The 16,039-nt window shown below is 43.1% G+C and overlaps 1 protein-coding gene across 1 annotated transcript in view; it reads right to left on the reverse strand.

Moving 5' to 3' along the window:
* Window positions 1–326: 326 nt before the first annotated feature.
* SPRED2 (sprouty-related, EVH1 domain containing 2) overlaps window positions 327–16,039 on the reverse strand; it is a 33,631-nt gene continuing 17,918 nt past the window's right edge. Inside the window, exons 5-6 of the mRNA XM_010574764.1 lie at window positions 4,245–4,394; window positions 327–3,827 (exon numbers count right to left, since the gene is read on the reverse strand). Of these exons, the coding sequence (XP_010573066.1) occupies window positions 3,177–3,827; window positions 4,245–4,394 (801 nt within the window). The 3' untranslated portion in view covers window positions 327–3,176. The remainder of the gene's footprint in view (window positions 3,828–4,244; window positions 4,395–16,039) is intronic.

The raw sequence follows: 16,039 nt of genomic DNA on the forward strand, positions 1-16,039 counted from the left end.
CCATTGTCATGGCTGCTGGGGCCTCCTGGGGCACAGTGCCACCAGGCCAGGCTGCCCCCAGGAGTGTCCTCCCCCAGAAATGTGTGAAACACCTGAAAACCACCTAAAAAACACCTGCCCCCATGCTCCCTGCTGTGCCTGGGCAAGTATGGCCCATGCCTGAGGCTAGCAGCATTCACTACTGAAAAATGTAAAATAAATCCATTTTTTTCCTCAGAAACCCCTGAGGTTGTGGGGAGGTGGCTCCGGCAATGGCCCCGTGTTTCCTGGCACCGTTTATTTTTCCCCTCCTTTTCCAGCCACCTGAATGACAATAAACAGTATCATTTTGATATGATGTATTTATATTTACATGGTACATTTTAAAGCAATAGCTACACTGATCATACATATTAGAAACAATAAAAAAAGAAGTTAAGAACTAAAATGTACATCATACACTTGTATATATATTTTTTTTTTTTTACACAGAGGTAAAAAGGCTTATAAAAATCAATACAACAGGGTTTTAACTTTTAGTATATAGATACAATAATGATGAGGCTTCAGGCACTTTAATTTGTTAACGTGAGCGATAGCTTGGAAAAAAAAACAAACCAAAAAACCTTTCCACAACAGAAAAAAAAAATTTGGTTAATGTTTTGTTACCACAGATACAAAAATAAAATCTGAATAATTTCTCTCAAATGATTGATGTCAGTATTGCAAAGCTGACTGGGAGAATGCTACACACTGTTCAGCAGCAGTGTGGAAATTAAGGAGAAATATTTACAAAAAACACCCATTTCTATCATTGTGCCCTTACACCACTGCCTTCACAAACCAAATAACACACGTAGCAAAATCTACAAGTATTACAAAAACCCAAGAGAAGAGGGAGGAAGGAGGAGGGGAAGAAAAAAAAAAAAAAAAAAAGAGGGATTTTTTTTTTTTTTTTTAACTTTTATTTCCAGACATACAGAAAGGCTTGGAGTATGTCTACTTTACTTAAATAAATAGGGGCACTTCAAGACCGGACAAAAAGCTGTAAGATCTTTTTGTAGTGTTGTGCTTTATAGAGAGAAGATCTTACAGATGTTTGTTTACATGAAACAACTTTGAGAATAGAAATAAAAGGAAAAGGTTGTTCCATTATTATTATTTTTTTTCCGAGGCTGGCTTGATGTTTACTAGACACCATTGAGAGATTTGTCAACTGCTATTAGGCACAAAATATTTATATTTCATTCAGCAAACCCAGACACATCACCCAGAGTGTAACACTCCATCCCTTTTCCACTATCATTCTTTTTTTTTTTTCCCTACCGAAAAAAATCCCCAGCAACTGCTACGAATTAAACCTACCAAACTCTATAGTGTATAAGCACATTGCATACTTAATTCATGGTTGACTAAAAAGCTGTGATTAACTCTCAGAGGAACCGTTGGGACATTCCACCAAGAAAGAATGGCAAGCATTCCTTTTACATTTATTTGGCAAATTAATTTAAAAAAAAAAAAAAATTCCTCTCTTTTAAGACTGATGTCAATGTGCAATAGAGGGAGGGAAAGGACATGCGCCCACTGGCAATTTACTGCAGAAAGAAATTATGGCAGGAACAGCAGTGCCAGCTTTGACAAGCCAATCCCTAGCTGCCTCAAAGTATTCAGATTGTACTATGCTAGTTAGAGCTCACTGCGCTAAATTTTTTTTTTTTTTAATAAAAATTATTTGGCTATTCCTTGTAATATATTAGAAAAATACTCTTTTTCCAAGCTAATTACAAGCCTTGTACACAAGACAACATGACATTTAAAAAAAAAATAAAAAAATTAATCTTATCCTGCTGTATGCACCTTATGCATCCACTTGATAAATCTGGGTGGTGAACTGGGGAGGGGAAAGCCAGGGAGACGCTTCGGTCTGGCTCCTGCAAAGACTCACATGCTTAATCCTACACACAGACTCACAGAAATGCTGGATGCATGCACAATACGTCAAAACATGTGTAAGCATCTGGAGGATTGGGACCGCAGCTCAGGAAATGGAAGTGGTGGTTAACATCCTGGCTTTTGACTTTAAATACCTGTTTAGATTGCTAAACGTAGTTTCTGCCGTGGATGCGTATGTTCTCATGCTCATGTATTATACAGAAAAACAAACACACACACACAATTTTCCATATAATCCACCACTTAATGCAGCATTTCCCCAGAATTGCCATAATAGTGCTTTTGACGTTGCATTGTTAGTAATTCTTTGCATAACAACAATTTTCCTCATCTGGAACCTTAGTGTTTCATTCACAGATCATTACATGGCTGGCTAATAAAGAAGTTCCCTTTCTTTTGGGCAGAACTCTGAAAACACAGTTTTATTTTTCCAATGTTATTTAGGGAAAAAAGAAAACCCTAAAATTTAAGTTTCCCTTTCAAGTAGTGGTCTGAAATGATTGCAGGTAAGGAGAACTACCAGATTCTCAATGGTTATGTGACTATGGTAACTGAACCTTGCTTTCTGTTCACAGAGCTTTATGAACAGAGAAATAATTTAAGATGTTTGCTGAAGGAAATGACGATGGACTCTAGAAGAGAAACTGCAGCTTAGATGGCTATTTTTGCTTTGGAAAACAGAACAAAAACCCCAAAGAAAACTAGTGACAGAAATACTGTGTTGTGGTACAAGTTTGTTACTAGCACACCTTCTATACACACACAATAACTTGATGGCAAGTTAAAATATCTTCAAAGTGATATTTCATTCACTACACCACCCTGTTTCTAGAAATGCCAAAGCTTGCTAACACACTGATGGTACCACACAAGCAGAGGCAAGACGGACACAACCTGGAGATGTTCTACAATCCACCACCTTTTAAAGCAGTTCTTTTCTCAAACTCATTTTAACTGAAAAAAAAACCAAAACAAAAACAAACCCAAAACAAAAAAACCAAACATGTACAAGACAGTCTTGTTTTGATTACAGATTAATAATACAAAAGTCTATGCTGTAGGTTAGTTAGAACACTTGATGAGCAAATCAATGCAGTGTGAGCCCCAGACGACCAAATGTAAAGTGATCCGAACTGGATGCTGTTGGGCACAGTGGCTGCATCAAAATGAGAGATCTCAATGCTCCAAAACCAACGTGTTCCTTGAACTACAGGAAAAACGTAACACTTTGAATGCATCTGTAGTCACCCAGCAGCTTTGTGTTTTCCACCACAGCACCTGCACATGACCCCGCAGTGGTAACAAGCCCGAAGCGGCAAGTAACAGCACATACATGGAGCAATGAAAGACAAGGCGATAAGGGCCATCCACCGGAGGCAAAACATTTCATCACTGGTGTCGCACGAGCAAGGATCTGTATAGTCTCCTTCTGGATCGGACATACAGTGATAGAGCATAGTGTCTGCGCACCACATACAGCTCACTCGATGGATGCAAGTCTTGACACGGTCTGGAGCATCCTGGCATTGACCCCGTTTGTTCTCCTCATGGTTGAACATGTCCCTGCAGTACACGCACCGCGACCTCTCACCATCTTCCTTCCGCCTGGGCTTGAATTTGACAGGTTGAGTCTTTATCACAGCACCCTTGATATCTTCACCCAGGTCAAAGTCCGAGTTGTCTACATAAGGATAAGTGTATTCGTGTTTTGAGGCCTCACTTTTGGCAAAACGTACGTAGGAGTCCATGTCATCAGGATCAAAGTTCTTTCCTCGTGCTGGGGCATGGCGATAGTCCTCGTATCCAGTCATCCAAATCTTTTCCCGAGGATTGATGCGCACTATCTCCTCATCATCGTCTGGAAAGTTGACGTGCCGGTAGGATCGCGGTACTGACTGTGGAAGTAGGGATGGAGACGAAGAGGGAGAAAAGATAAATAAGCTCACTTTGCTATCAGCAATCACTGTTTCCTAAGCAGAGAAAAGCCAGCATTGAACCATTTTTGTCTTTTCTTCTTTGTACGCCCTACAGTGTGACCTATCACAGAGTTTCAGCCTTTGGCTCAGAAATGAGTACAATTGTCACAGACCTACAATGGTCTGTGTGCACATGGTATAACATAACACATTAAATCACAGTGTAAAACTTTTTTTTTTTTTTTTAAATAATTGGAAGCCATTTAAAGCTAACTGAGAAGGAAAGGGAGAGAAAGGAAGGGGGGGTCTTTCAAGAATGTGGGGGGAAAACCAAACACCAGTCTTAGCTATGTCAGACACAGCTCTTTAGGTGGCCACACTGGGAAGAAATCTTACTTGTTCTAGATGGTAATGGTCAGAGCTATAATGGTCGTGAAGGTGTCCACGAGTGCAAATTCTTCGATGTTCGCAGGATGCAGGAGAAGCCAGACTTCGCACAGGCTGTTCCCTTTTTTGAGAGGAGTTAGAGGAGCTATCTGTAGCATTCTGTTTTAAATGGAAAGGGGGGAAAAAAATCATCATACATTCAGCTGTTACTGCACACAGTATTAAAAGAGATGTTTTGCCACTCACTGACTTTACGCACACCTGCAATATTGGCAACACCTGACAGCAGGCAGCTTCATAAAGTTTCACATAAAATACTTGAAAGAGGCAGATCTGTTGCCAGGCCATAAAAGCTGTCGCCACACACATGGAAAAATAATATGCCACAGCCTACCCGTGACATATTCACCAACACCACTCGTATTCACTTGGCATGTTATTTGTTATACTGGGCATTGCAGGATGATGAGCGTTCACACCAGAAGCTAACTCTGAAGAGCAAAGTTAAATTCCGTCAAATGATGCAATCATGTAAGTCCCATGGGCAGACTCAGACAAAGCATCAGTGTGTCCAGGCTGTACCCCACTAGTTACCCAGGCTACAAAAATACTGGCAATTTCATTAACCTGTAGGCCTCCCATTAAGCCAAAAACTCCTTTACACGTTCTTCTCCAAACACTCACCGAATTCCAGTTCATCACAGGCTACTTGAATAATCAGCTTTCCTTTAAAAACTTCAGGGTTTTTTTTTTCCCCTCGGTTTGTCACTAATCTCTAATGTGCAATGAATGTTGCTTGCGTTTTATATATTCCTGGCTCATGGTGAGCACTTTCTTTAGGTTAACTAGTTGCATCATTACACAACAATGATCATGAAAGGGTGAAATATCACACAATAACATGCTGTTGTCAATACCCGCAACTTCTTATTATATGTATTTCACCTCCTGGAGAAACACAGTGGTGTACCAGTCTTGGCTATCCTCTCACCATAGCCCTTCCTTGGCTAAAACAGTTTCCATACAATTTCTAGACATTCAGGATTTTGCTGATTAATTCTTTTCATAGATTGCTTGGGCTTTTTCATATTACCATGAATATCAGAGGACAGCTGTTAAGTGCACTAACAGATCAGGAACAGGAAAAATGAGCCTCCATGCACAACGATCAGAAGAGCTGTAACACTGCATGTGCCAAAAATATTGATGCTTTGAACTAAGAAAAATCTCCATCCCTCTCCCAACTAACAAGCTGTGCTGCACCTATGACAAGTCCAAGGGAAAGGTTTCCATTTGCCACAACAGTTAGCTAGAGACACAACCTCAAGAGTGGAGGAAAAAAGTTGTATCGGTAGTGGGAGAAGACTGGTTTTACCTGAAAAGCCTTCTCTCCTTGTCAAGAATGCACTCTTTAAATATTATTTTCCAATGAATCGTACTAGACACGTCTCTTACTCCAAGAATACAAGAACACTCATTGTGGGCATTTGTTTATTCTGAAAACAGCGCTCTGCAAGACTCTGCCCAAAGGTGAGCACACCTTAAAGTATTACAACACAAAATAGGTGTTGATCCTCGTCAACCTGTATAGCACTTAAAAGCACTGAATGCCCAACTTACTTTGTTGAAAGCAAATATACAGATCTCTTTGCAGTGTGATGTAAGGCCAGGCTGGGTTATCTGAGAGGTACAACAAGCAGGATAAGTTTTGAAGGGCTGACCCACCCATTAGGAACAGAGTTTTAATGGCATGTATTTGTTTTGGTTGGGTTTTTTTAAACAAGTACCTAGAAGTAGAACAACTCTTAAGATGGTTAACAACACCTCTAAAATGTAACTGCACTGATATTCAGGCTCTTTTTAAAAAGTGGTTTCTTCAGCCCAGTCTTTGTAACTTACTAGACAAAGGCACTTCAAATCTGGGGTTTAAACCCTTCAAAGCTAATTCTCGTGCCTGTAACTTCAGGTCCTACCATATCTAGCATGTTTTGGGGACATTTCAAAAGAAAACCAGCAGCTTCTACAAGCAAGTACTTTGTAACAACATTAAGCTTCCAACCTATTTGGAAAACCTGAGAAAAATTAGGATTTAGTTACAACAGCCACCTCATTCGAGTACCTTTTTGCAGTGCTGTATGCGGTGCAGGCCCAGATGCCAAGCTGTAATTTAAGCTTCTCAGAACAACAACAGAAAGGCACACACCCCATAGTCCAGGCAGCTTCAGTCTGCAGCATGCTCTCAAAGTTAAACTTTGACTGACATGAACCAAAAAGAAGGCAGGGCCTTAACACGGTGCCATGCCAGCCAGCAGGACCCTTCACCTTCACTGGAACCACAGCCAAGCCCTGCTGGGGCAAGCCTTTCGTGTTTTATGCCCCGAAAACGTCATGGGTGCTCATGGTCAAAATAACAAAGCCTGGGAAAATTACCCAACTGGAGGAGTTTGCACATACTGGCCTGCAACCCCCTTACCCTCCTAAATGAAAATAAAAATCCCAAACTGAATATAACTGCTAGATAATCTCAGTGGGGCAGCTGGGAGCTATAACCAGCCCTCCAAGCAGCATGCTATCTGCTGCCTCTCAGGGAAGGCAGTATTTCTGCAATAGGCAATTGGAAAAGAGGCTGTAGTGATTTTTATCTTGCCTGATTCTTATCTACCCTTGCTTTCCTCCACACCTTATTCTACTTCAGACCCAGCAGGGCAATTGAGCCTCTCTTCCACATGTGTTGACATGGCTACAAAACCTGTTTGCAGCATACCAGAGAGGCTGTGGCTCTGGCCTTTGCTTTCACCTTATTAAAAATTGCTGCATTTCCACATTCAATGTCCTCAGATTAGAGGGGCGGTTTGCCAACACAAACACTTAACCTAAGCGCCCAGAAGGGGAGAAAGCAAGCTATCCGAGACTAGGTCTCTGGTCACTCATCTGTAAAAAAAGTTCATGCTGCCTCCTGGTTGGTGACGCTAAAGGCAACTGGTTGACAAACGCAGCGTCTGCAGGGTTACCTTGCTGACCATTGGCTGGGATAAGCCCTGTTACTTTCCAACAAGGTCCCCCATCAAAGCTTCAAACTTCTGTAGAAGAGAGAAGGCTCTTGACACATAGGAATGAATGGTTTGAAGATTGGGAAAAAAAGGTAGGAAATACCTCCCTCCTGAGCAGAAGGTCACCAATGAACCCCACAGGCTCCTCACCTGTGCTGGTGAGCATAGTCATCAATGATCTGAAGAGAGAGGTGAACAAGATGACACAGTTTTCTGATGAAACTTAAGTTATTCAACGGAGTAAAAATGAAAGCTGATCCTGAAAACTTGCTTAAGAATCTCATAATGCTGAGAGCCTGGATTAATTAAAAAAACAAACAAACAAACAAAACTACACAAAATTTTATCCCTAAAGTGGAAAGTGACAGAGACACCTTGATCTGACATGTACAATGATGCACTCTGAGCCAGCTATTGCTGCTCAGGAAAGAGATCTTGGGGTTAAAACAGACAGCCCTGTGACAGCGTCAGCTTGGTGGCTCAGCAACAGATTAAAAAAAAAAAAAAACGCAGCAGCAACAAAGATGATCATCAAGGCATTGCATGTATCTGCTGTGCTTCCCCAGTCTGTCTGCAGTTCTGGCCTCCCCTCCACCCTGTGTCCATAAGGGTACTGTCACCATGGCAAGCTCACAGAGCCACAGTCAGGAAAATCGAGGACATGGGTTGGTTTCTCAACAACAACTAACTAAATAGCCTGGGTCTCTCCATTCTGGAAAAGAGATGATGGAAGGGACCGTGAACATGGGAAGAGAAGTAGTATTGAATCATGAGTCCCATGGGAACGTGAGTAGGAAGAGATTATTCTTCTGGTATCCCTCAGAAGAGAAGACTGCAAGGCATTCACTGGAATAGGCTTGGGTAAGATTCAAACAGAAAGAGGTACTTCTGACAGAGCCCATAGTTAAAACGTGGTTCAAAAAGCCATATGGAAAACCTCAGAGGAAACTAAATGATTGAGGATCAAAGGCATGATGATGCTCAGGCCTTCAAAAGCATACTGTTCTCTCAGTACCATTCCACTGGGAGTGAACCTGGACTTGGTGACTGGCAAAAATCAGGCACATTCTCAAAGAAAAGGCATTCTCATCTTCAGCCAAATGCCACTACAAACAAATGACGGCAAGACTTTGTCAGTGATGGAAGCAGGGAACAACTTATGTCCTCCACGACAAGACTGGGTCTTGGCTGGGATTTTCTACCACCAACATAGCAGTGAAAATTTTGGGGAGGATGGTGGAGGGGGGAGATATGAGAGGGTTGTTGCAGGTCACCCAAATACAACACACTTGCCTACAGGAATGTATCTAGAAAGGACATAGTGTCCAGAGTCAGGCTATTTCACTGATGGAAAAACATGTCCCAAACCATTGAGTCACTGGTCTGTCAGAGAAACACTGTCTTCCTCTAAAGCCTGTTGAAACCAGTCCAGCTCCACTATTTGTTTCTGAGGGGAAACTATTGAAAACATGCCCAGTAGCCACATAAGAGAAATGAACCCAAAACTGAAGTTATTGGAACAGGGAGTCTGGTAAGAAACTCTGTTTCAACACGCCCTCAAATACTTAATTAGAGAAATTTGTACCGCATGTACTAGAGCTTTGCTATTGCTATGGTGGTCACAAAGTCTTGTGGTTTCACTGCCTGGATAACAAAATCATTAATCATGACCATAATAGTAGTTTTATAAAACCTGTGCAACACATTTCCTTTTGCAAGTGAGCACACATATCGCATGTTTGATATGGCTGTTTTGAGAAACAACACCAGGCTTCTACATGCAAATGACTGCACTGTGATCATCACAAAAAAAAAAAGTGTCCCTGTTTCCCCCCAGACTTTCAGAAGTGACTCATTAAATTAAAAAAACCCCTAGTCATTAGTAAAGAAGATTACGTTAATAATTTACTGTAGTTTACTTCTCATTGAAATGGATTTGTTACACAAGAACGGCCAGCTAATCAGGTGCCTAAGTAATATTGTGAGATAAGCATCTATTATCAAAACCAATGAGAAAAAGAAGTCTTTTCCTGCTCCTGAACTGGACTGATCACCTTGCCTTTAATGGCTTTACAGAATAGGTTCACCCCATGTGATGCAACGTGCAAGGGTGACTACAAAACAGAAGATTTGTCTCAAAATTATGAAGCAATACAATCTGCGGCAGCTTGTCAGAAATCAGTTGTCAGAGGGAAATTATGGAGCTCTGTCACTTGTAACTTCCAGAAGTGCTCTCAGCTAGCTAAAGCATTTGCAAGTTTGCTGTCAAAAATAACTGTGGGTCAAGCAAGACAACGTTTTTCTTCTCCTTCTAGGATTTTAATGGTTACATGAGGTGGTAAGGACAAGGGGGAATAGAAGTATCATGATGTAAAAAGTAGTTTTGCAAGTAATGGTCCTAAAGGAATCGAAAACCCATGTCAGCCTGGCCTTTGCAAAGCACAAGCCCTCTACAAACCAATCTGCTGTCTGGAGACCTGCTGTCTACTGCCACGCTCCCCTTTGCTCAGCTCCCATGGCTGTGCAAGCCCGCTCACTGCATCGCCCATATCTGAAGGGGACTGTAAATATGCAGCATGGAAACGCAAAACTTGATGGGGGCTCAAGGTCTCATCTTTACCAAGGCAGCCTTCTGCAACAGCCAAACCTCCTCACAGTGGCTCCTGTGTTCACTTCAGGAAGCCTAGACATGTTAAAGAGGAGCCCATCACCATCTCGTCATGTGAAAAGATGTGCCCATCGTCCCCAGGAGAAGAAACCCAGCACCCTCACCTATTCATGGCTTGAGGATAAGCCTGGAAAAATGACAGCCAGAAAGCTGCATCCTCCCTCCAACCGTAGCCTGACCACCTCCGGCCGAGACCCGCACAATGAGCTCCCTGCAGGCAGCTGGAGCCCTTTGTTTGTGTGCTCTGCACAGGTGTGATCCTTTGGGAGACCTGGCACAAGCCAGCTCTTCTTCACTTGGCCCTTTTCATTCACTAGAATAAGGGAAAACACAGCTGTGCTATCAATACAGAAAGGAAAAATTATAAAGTTGGTGAAACGGTACAGCAAGCGAGCAATACTGAGCTAAGCGTCAACCTGAAGTTTATCTGCAGAGCCTCTGCTGTTTATGAACTTCACAAAGAGGAAGTCTGAGAGTTATTTTGGATGCATGGCAAAGAAACTTCCACCTCTCCAAAGAAATTAAGATAAAATATAGTCTCCCAGAACTCCCTCAGCTTAATCTTGCCATAACAAGTCCTTCCTTTCCCATCCAACTTCTTTTTTTTAAAGCCTAAAGAGATATAGCACTTTTGAATTTCACAAAGAGGGGAACAGCAAAAATCCTAATTTTTGTCTCAAAATGCCTTTTTCTCTCTTTTCAAGAAAATTAGAAGAGGAAACAGTTGACATTTTCCATCCACCTCTAAGTGTGCCCTGTATACACAGGACAGCCCATTTCAAAGGGGGCTTAGATTATCTAAGTATTAAGAAAAAGGTTCAGTGTGAAAAATCTCTTAAGATTTGAGACTCTTGTCTCCCGAGCACAAGCTTTTAATTTGTCATGGCAAGATAAAGCCACAGAAGAAAATGCTTTTGTCAAATTTCTGTTTGTTTCCTATCACTGAAGACAAGACAAAAATTGTATTGAAAAAAATTGCTTCCATACATTTTTGAAACTTTTGGACACTCTCATCAGCTGAGGACCGCTGGAGCTGAATCTACTTCTATTCCCTAGCAGAGAGTCTGAAGGAAAAGCTTCATGTTAGATCATACTCCAGTACAGTTCAAAGACAAATTGGCTGCACATAACCATAACAATAAGCATGGATTCAGATTTTTCTAAAACCAGAACAGGGCTATAGTTTCTCAAATGTTTGGACTGTTTCCTAGTCATTACACAAATACCAATATAAAGTACAGAAAGCTAGCTAGTTTTACTGCTACCTTTTTTATTTTTAAGTTTTATGGTTACAGCTTTTAGCGCCAGAAGGATGCTGGTAGCTTTGCTGTCTTAAGTCAGCAAAACTTAGGCAACATTTACAAGAATTTGGTGCACAAGATCATCTCCATTAAGCTAATGCTAAACCTGCTTCTGGCATCATCGGTCAGTTCTGCATGGACCACAGATGTGGCTTAACAGCTCACTTCGAGGAGTAAAAAGAATATATGAGAATCAGACATGGTTAAATGATACGGCAAAGACTCAGATGTGGTAAGGGGGAAACCTCAGTGAGACTTCCCTGTTTCACTACTTGCCAGTGATACAACGTGTCAGACATCTCTGCAAAAGCAGGCATCTGCACAGATACAAAGAGAAATGCCTGCAAAAGTCAGAGGAGGACTGAAGACAGTACCCCATTTTGCTTGGACTCAGCCCAGGACCAGAGGCTGTGAGCGGGTCCACACAACATTTCCTTCCCATATGACAACCCTCACCTTGCCTGTACTGCACCACTGGGCTACAGCACTGCTTCAATGGAAGGAAAAGTCTGTGCATCAGGTTCTTATAAGGGAAAACAACCTCAAACCACAAGCCCCAGTTACTGCAGCTGCTCCCCAGGCAGCACAGCAATCCCACTGTAGGTAGAGTGGCAAGGGTGGGATGGCTCTGCCTACTCATGAGGCGCTCGTGTCCTCATCAATCTGGAGAGTGTCTCCTTACCAGAACTCCTAGGTTTCCTTCTTCATTTCTGTAATTCCTCCTTCCTGTGGCCTGATTGGATTTCTCCATGCTGAGATGAGCTACGTTGCTTCAGCAGGATCTTTTTACCTAAACCTGGGAACTGTTTAAACCAACCAATTGCTTAAAACCATCTAGGGACAGAGGCAGGCTTTTCCTTTTTGCATAAAGGGCTCCGTTAATCTGTTTATGCCGTGGAAATGACATCTCGGTACAGACTACAGCATTGTCAGGATGATCAGCTGCCCAATATTTGTGTTCGTACAGCTCCGCAAAGATTAGCAAAGCCTCCCTCCTCTTAACAAGTAACATTAGCCACGTTACCACAGCTGTCCTCTGCTAAAGCCATGAGAGACAGCCACTAAGGTCCGTACTGCTGTGGGGAGGCGATGGTCCCCGCTTCTCCCTGCCACCGGTCCCATCACCTGCTCTGTGCACATGCTTGAGTGGAGAATCACAGGAATCCAGCCCCAAATCATTTTTGTATCAGCTCCCTGATGCCAGCTGATCACCCGTAGAAGGTTGTGCCCTGATGGCACAGGAGGGTCTCCAAGCAAAGCAGAGGGCAGAGACAGTGGGGTCTGGAGAGGGAGGTGGGTGCCAGCTCCACTTTAAAGTCTTCTGTCTTTGACCTGCTTGTCATCAGCATAGCCACAATTAATTTGGAAAGTGCTAGCTCCTAATTTTAAGATGCTAACAGGGAATTTAGCACATCCAATGCTGCTGAAAAGCTTTCCTTTCACAAGATGGGTAGGGATGCTAGGAACTAAAGGAGCGAAGCTCAGCTGGGGGTTGTTAAACACTGGACGTGCACGGGGATGGGAAGAGCCTGCGCTGCTGCTGAGCGCAGCTGGGAACAGATGGCTTCACATAACTCATCACTGAATCTCAGCTCTTCTATATAGAAATTTTCAAGGGGGGGGGGGGGAAAAAATGCTAATGAAAATTAGATTAGCTAAGCTAAAAGAATCGGTGCACTCAATCAATCATTAATGCCTTTGCTATGTACAAATTCAACACTTCAGCCTCTAAATTCAGCAGTGTGCTCCTCCTATATAATACACCAGGTTACAAATAGAGGAGAAAAAAGTTAAATGCAAACTTCCTACAGCAGGCTGACAGCATATTTTAAAAAGTCAGTTAGGGGTCATTTATTCACACAGTTATGAGCATCCACGTTATTTTAGCTGGAATTCATCACCAAAATAGAATCCAACAGCTGATACAAACTTTTAAAATACCCTCTTCACATGCACTGCAAATATGTCAGGGTCTGCTTAAAAATGCAATGGTACTCATTTACTTCTGCCTTCCCTTCTCCTTTTGCAGACAGAACCAGAGACAGATGAACTGCTTCCTATAATCACTTCTGATTTAATTTTTATAAAATATTTACGAGATGAGAGGTGAGCAGACCTTTGGCAAAACACATCAGGCAGGTGAAGGAAGGAAACAGGGCTATTTAGATGCAGTTGTTTATAATGCATTTCTGTACTGGGCAGAGGTCCATTTTGACTCTGGACGCTTGTATTCTGTTGTTCATCCTCAGTTACTACCAAACACATGCCTGGGGGTAGAGTGAACATCATCCTGCAGTATTTTGTCAGTCAGAAGGTTGGTTTTCTTTTTTTCTTTAAAGGGGTGAAAGGGGGAGCCTACCACTTTAAAGAAATATCATTCTTGAAGCCTCATGTAAAAGCACGTTTCATTGTTTAGCTTTACCAAACTCCTTTTCCTTTCCAAACTCTCCAGAAAAAGAACTGGCCCCCCCAACACCTAAGAGGATGCAACCAAATTATGGTTAGATTGGCAAAACTCCGGTGCACACTCCAAGTGGCCTGAACTCTTTGTGTTTTGTTTTTTTTTTCTTTTCTTTTCTACCTGTTACATGAGACAACAGATTCAAACCAGACTTGCCAGTGTTTAAACAGCACGTGGAAATTACAGGGTCTCTCATGAACAGCACGGCAACATAGTCATTTGCCCTGCAGTTCCGACTCAGCCCCCTTCACACCACTGCCAAGACGCATGCTCCAGCTCTGCACCAGGAGCCAAATGCTTTCCCCCCTCTAAATTATGCGGAGAGGCTGGGATGCTGGGGCGGAGCACAGCTTTGCTGGCTCACTCCAGACCCACATCCCTCTGGCCCCACCAGCACTGCCGGGTCATGTGCTGGGCGGCAATTCCCTAATCCTTTCTGCCACAGCATGGGAAGTTGTCAATCATCACTCTGTCCCCCTGGCCAAGGCTGCCTCTTTCCAACTGTGTTTACACCCCGCGCGGGGTCTGCTCCGCCTGTCACCTTCAGAGGTGGTGTCCAGGGCTGGGCGAGACACCTCAAATCCAGCCCATGTCCCCGGTGCCTCCTCCCATGAGTGCCCTGGCACAAAGTGTTTTGTTCGAACACAGCAGGCAGATAGGTTGCAGATTACAAATACAGCTGCTTGCTGAAAGCGACTTCCTTAGGTTGCATATTAAAATAATGGAAAAGGCCATTTTCTGTCTTTGTGAAATTTTCAAGCACCCCACGGCCAAAAGAAAGGACTATACGCTTCAAAGGCTAACTACATAGCCCAGATTAAAGAAGGAACCTAATGGAAAACAATAGTAATATCAACTATGTATTTTCAAGGTAAAAGCATAACATTTGGCCATAACACACCCCCATCGACACCGCCTCAGCTATCTTCTATCCTTCAGTTGAGACAAGGAGACATTTCACAGTAGCAACATGAATGAGGAAAATGCCATAAATACTAAGCCTGGCTCAGCCCGAGTGCAAGAACCACCTTACTTGTACCATTGGCACAAGCACAGCAAAGGTCTCCAGTGAAGCTGTCTTGCAGAAGGTGGCACGATGAATATTAGCAGGGTGGCTGAGGTTTTTTGCCGCCCGCTTAGCCAGCCGTGCTTACGGTTTCCCTTGAGCCAGCACTTCTGCTTCTCCAGCCCTACACTGAGCTGGCTTAAGGAGCTAAACCACCGGAAAAGTATTTGCTTTCTTTTATAGGGCTAGTTTTTGGTTCAATTCCCCAGGCTGGCTCAGCGCGGGGTCAGCTGTGCTGGTAAAAGGGTGACGGCAGGAGCCCCTCTCCGCTCTGCTGGCTCTCAGCGGCTTTGAGGCTAACGATGCATCAGTCAAGTTGCATCCCTCGGCTGTGGTTTCATATATGATGTTAAAATAACCCCTGCAACCCCATCCCTGCTCCCCCACATCTCTGCTCTTGGCATGGCTATGCTGCAAAAGCAAGGTAGGGAGAACAGAGCTGGCTGGAAAATAACTTGCTTTTCACAGGCATCTTGCCTCAAATCAGGTCCCCCTTACATAATGCTGAAGAAATGCCCAGGGAACCACAGCTGAACAAAAGCAAGGCCAAAATGAGAAGGCCACAAACCCAGCCTGCAAAGCTCTGTTGACAAGCTGAGGTAGGCAAAACCGCTGCGCTGCAAACACAGAAAAGACGAGCTGTACTTGCAAATGCTCCTTCTGGCTGAGGGCAAGGGATCAGAGCTACGCAAGGGAAACAGCAAGGGGCACAGTGACTGCTTTTGGGAAGGAATAGCAAAGCCCACCTTCAGCAAGCGGTCCCAGGGATGGCTTCGTTGGCTACCAGCAATTCCAGCTCCACCTCTGGATGCTCACCATGCTGCATCCCCCCTTTATCTGGGCTGCTGCTATTGCCTGCAGGGCCATGCACTAAGTCCAACCAGTAACCTGATCCAGGTTAAAAAATAATCCTTAAAAAAAAAGTGAAAGAAGAAGAAAAAAATCTCTCCCCCCACCCATTTTACTGTACATTAAGAAAGGGCAATTTCATCTTGGCTGTGTTTTGTTTCTGACACATTTGTGCCTTAAGCACACAAGTGCACTAAAGCATTGAGTTCCAGATGAATTAAAAGGGAACACACTCACAAACAGCTTCATACTTTAACTCATCATGTAGTTTAAGTACATTACTACACAGCCACATTATTTTTTTCAGAAGACAAACACGCAGCTAGCTGATTGCAAGTAAGAAATGGTGCTACAATGCACTCAGATCACGAATTCATCAGCTAGAAACTACAGCTAGGGAAGCAGCAGT

This window comes from Haliaeetus leucocephalus, unplaced genomic scaffold (assembly GCF_000737465.1).
Source record: "Haliaeetus leucocephalus isolate CR32 unplaced genomic scaffold, Haliaeetus_leucocephalus-4.0 Scaffold450, whole genome shotgun sequence".
Classification (NCBI taxonomy): domain Eukaryota; kingdom Metazoa; phylum Chordata; class Aves; order Accipitriformes; family Accipitridae; genus Haliaeetus; species Haliaeetus leucocephalus.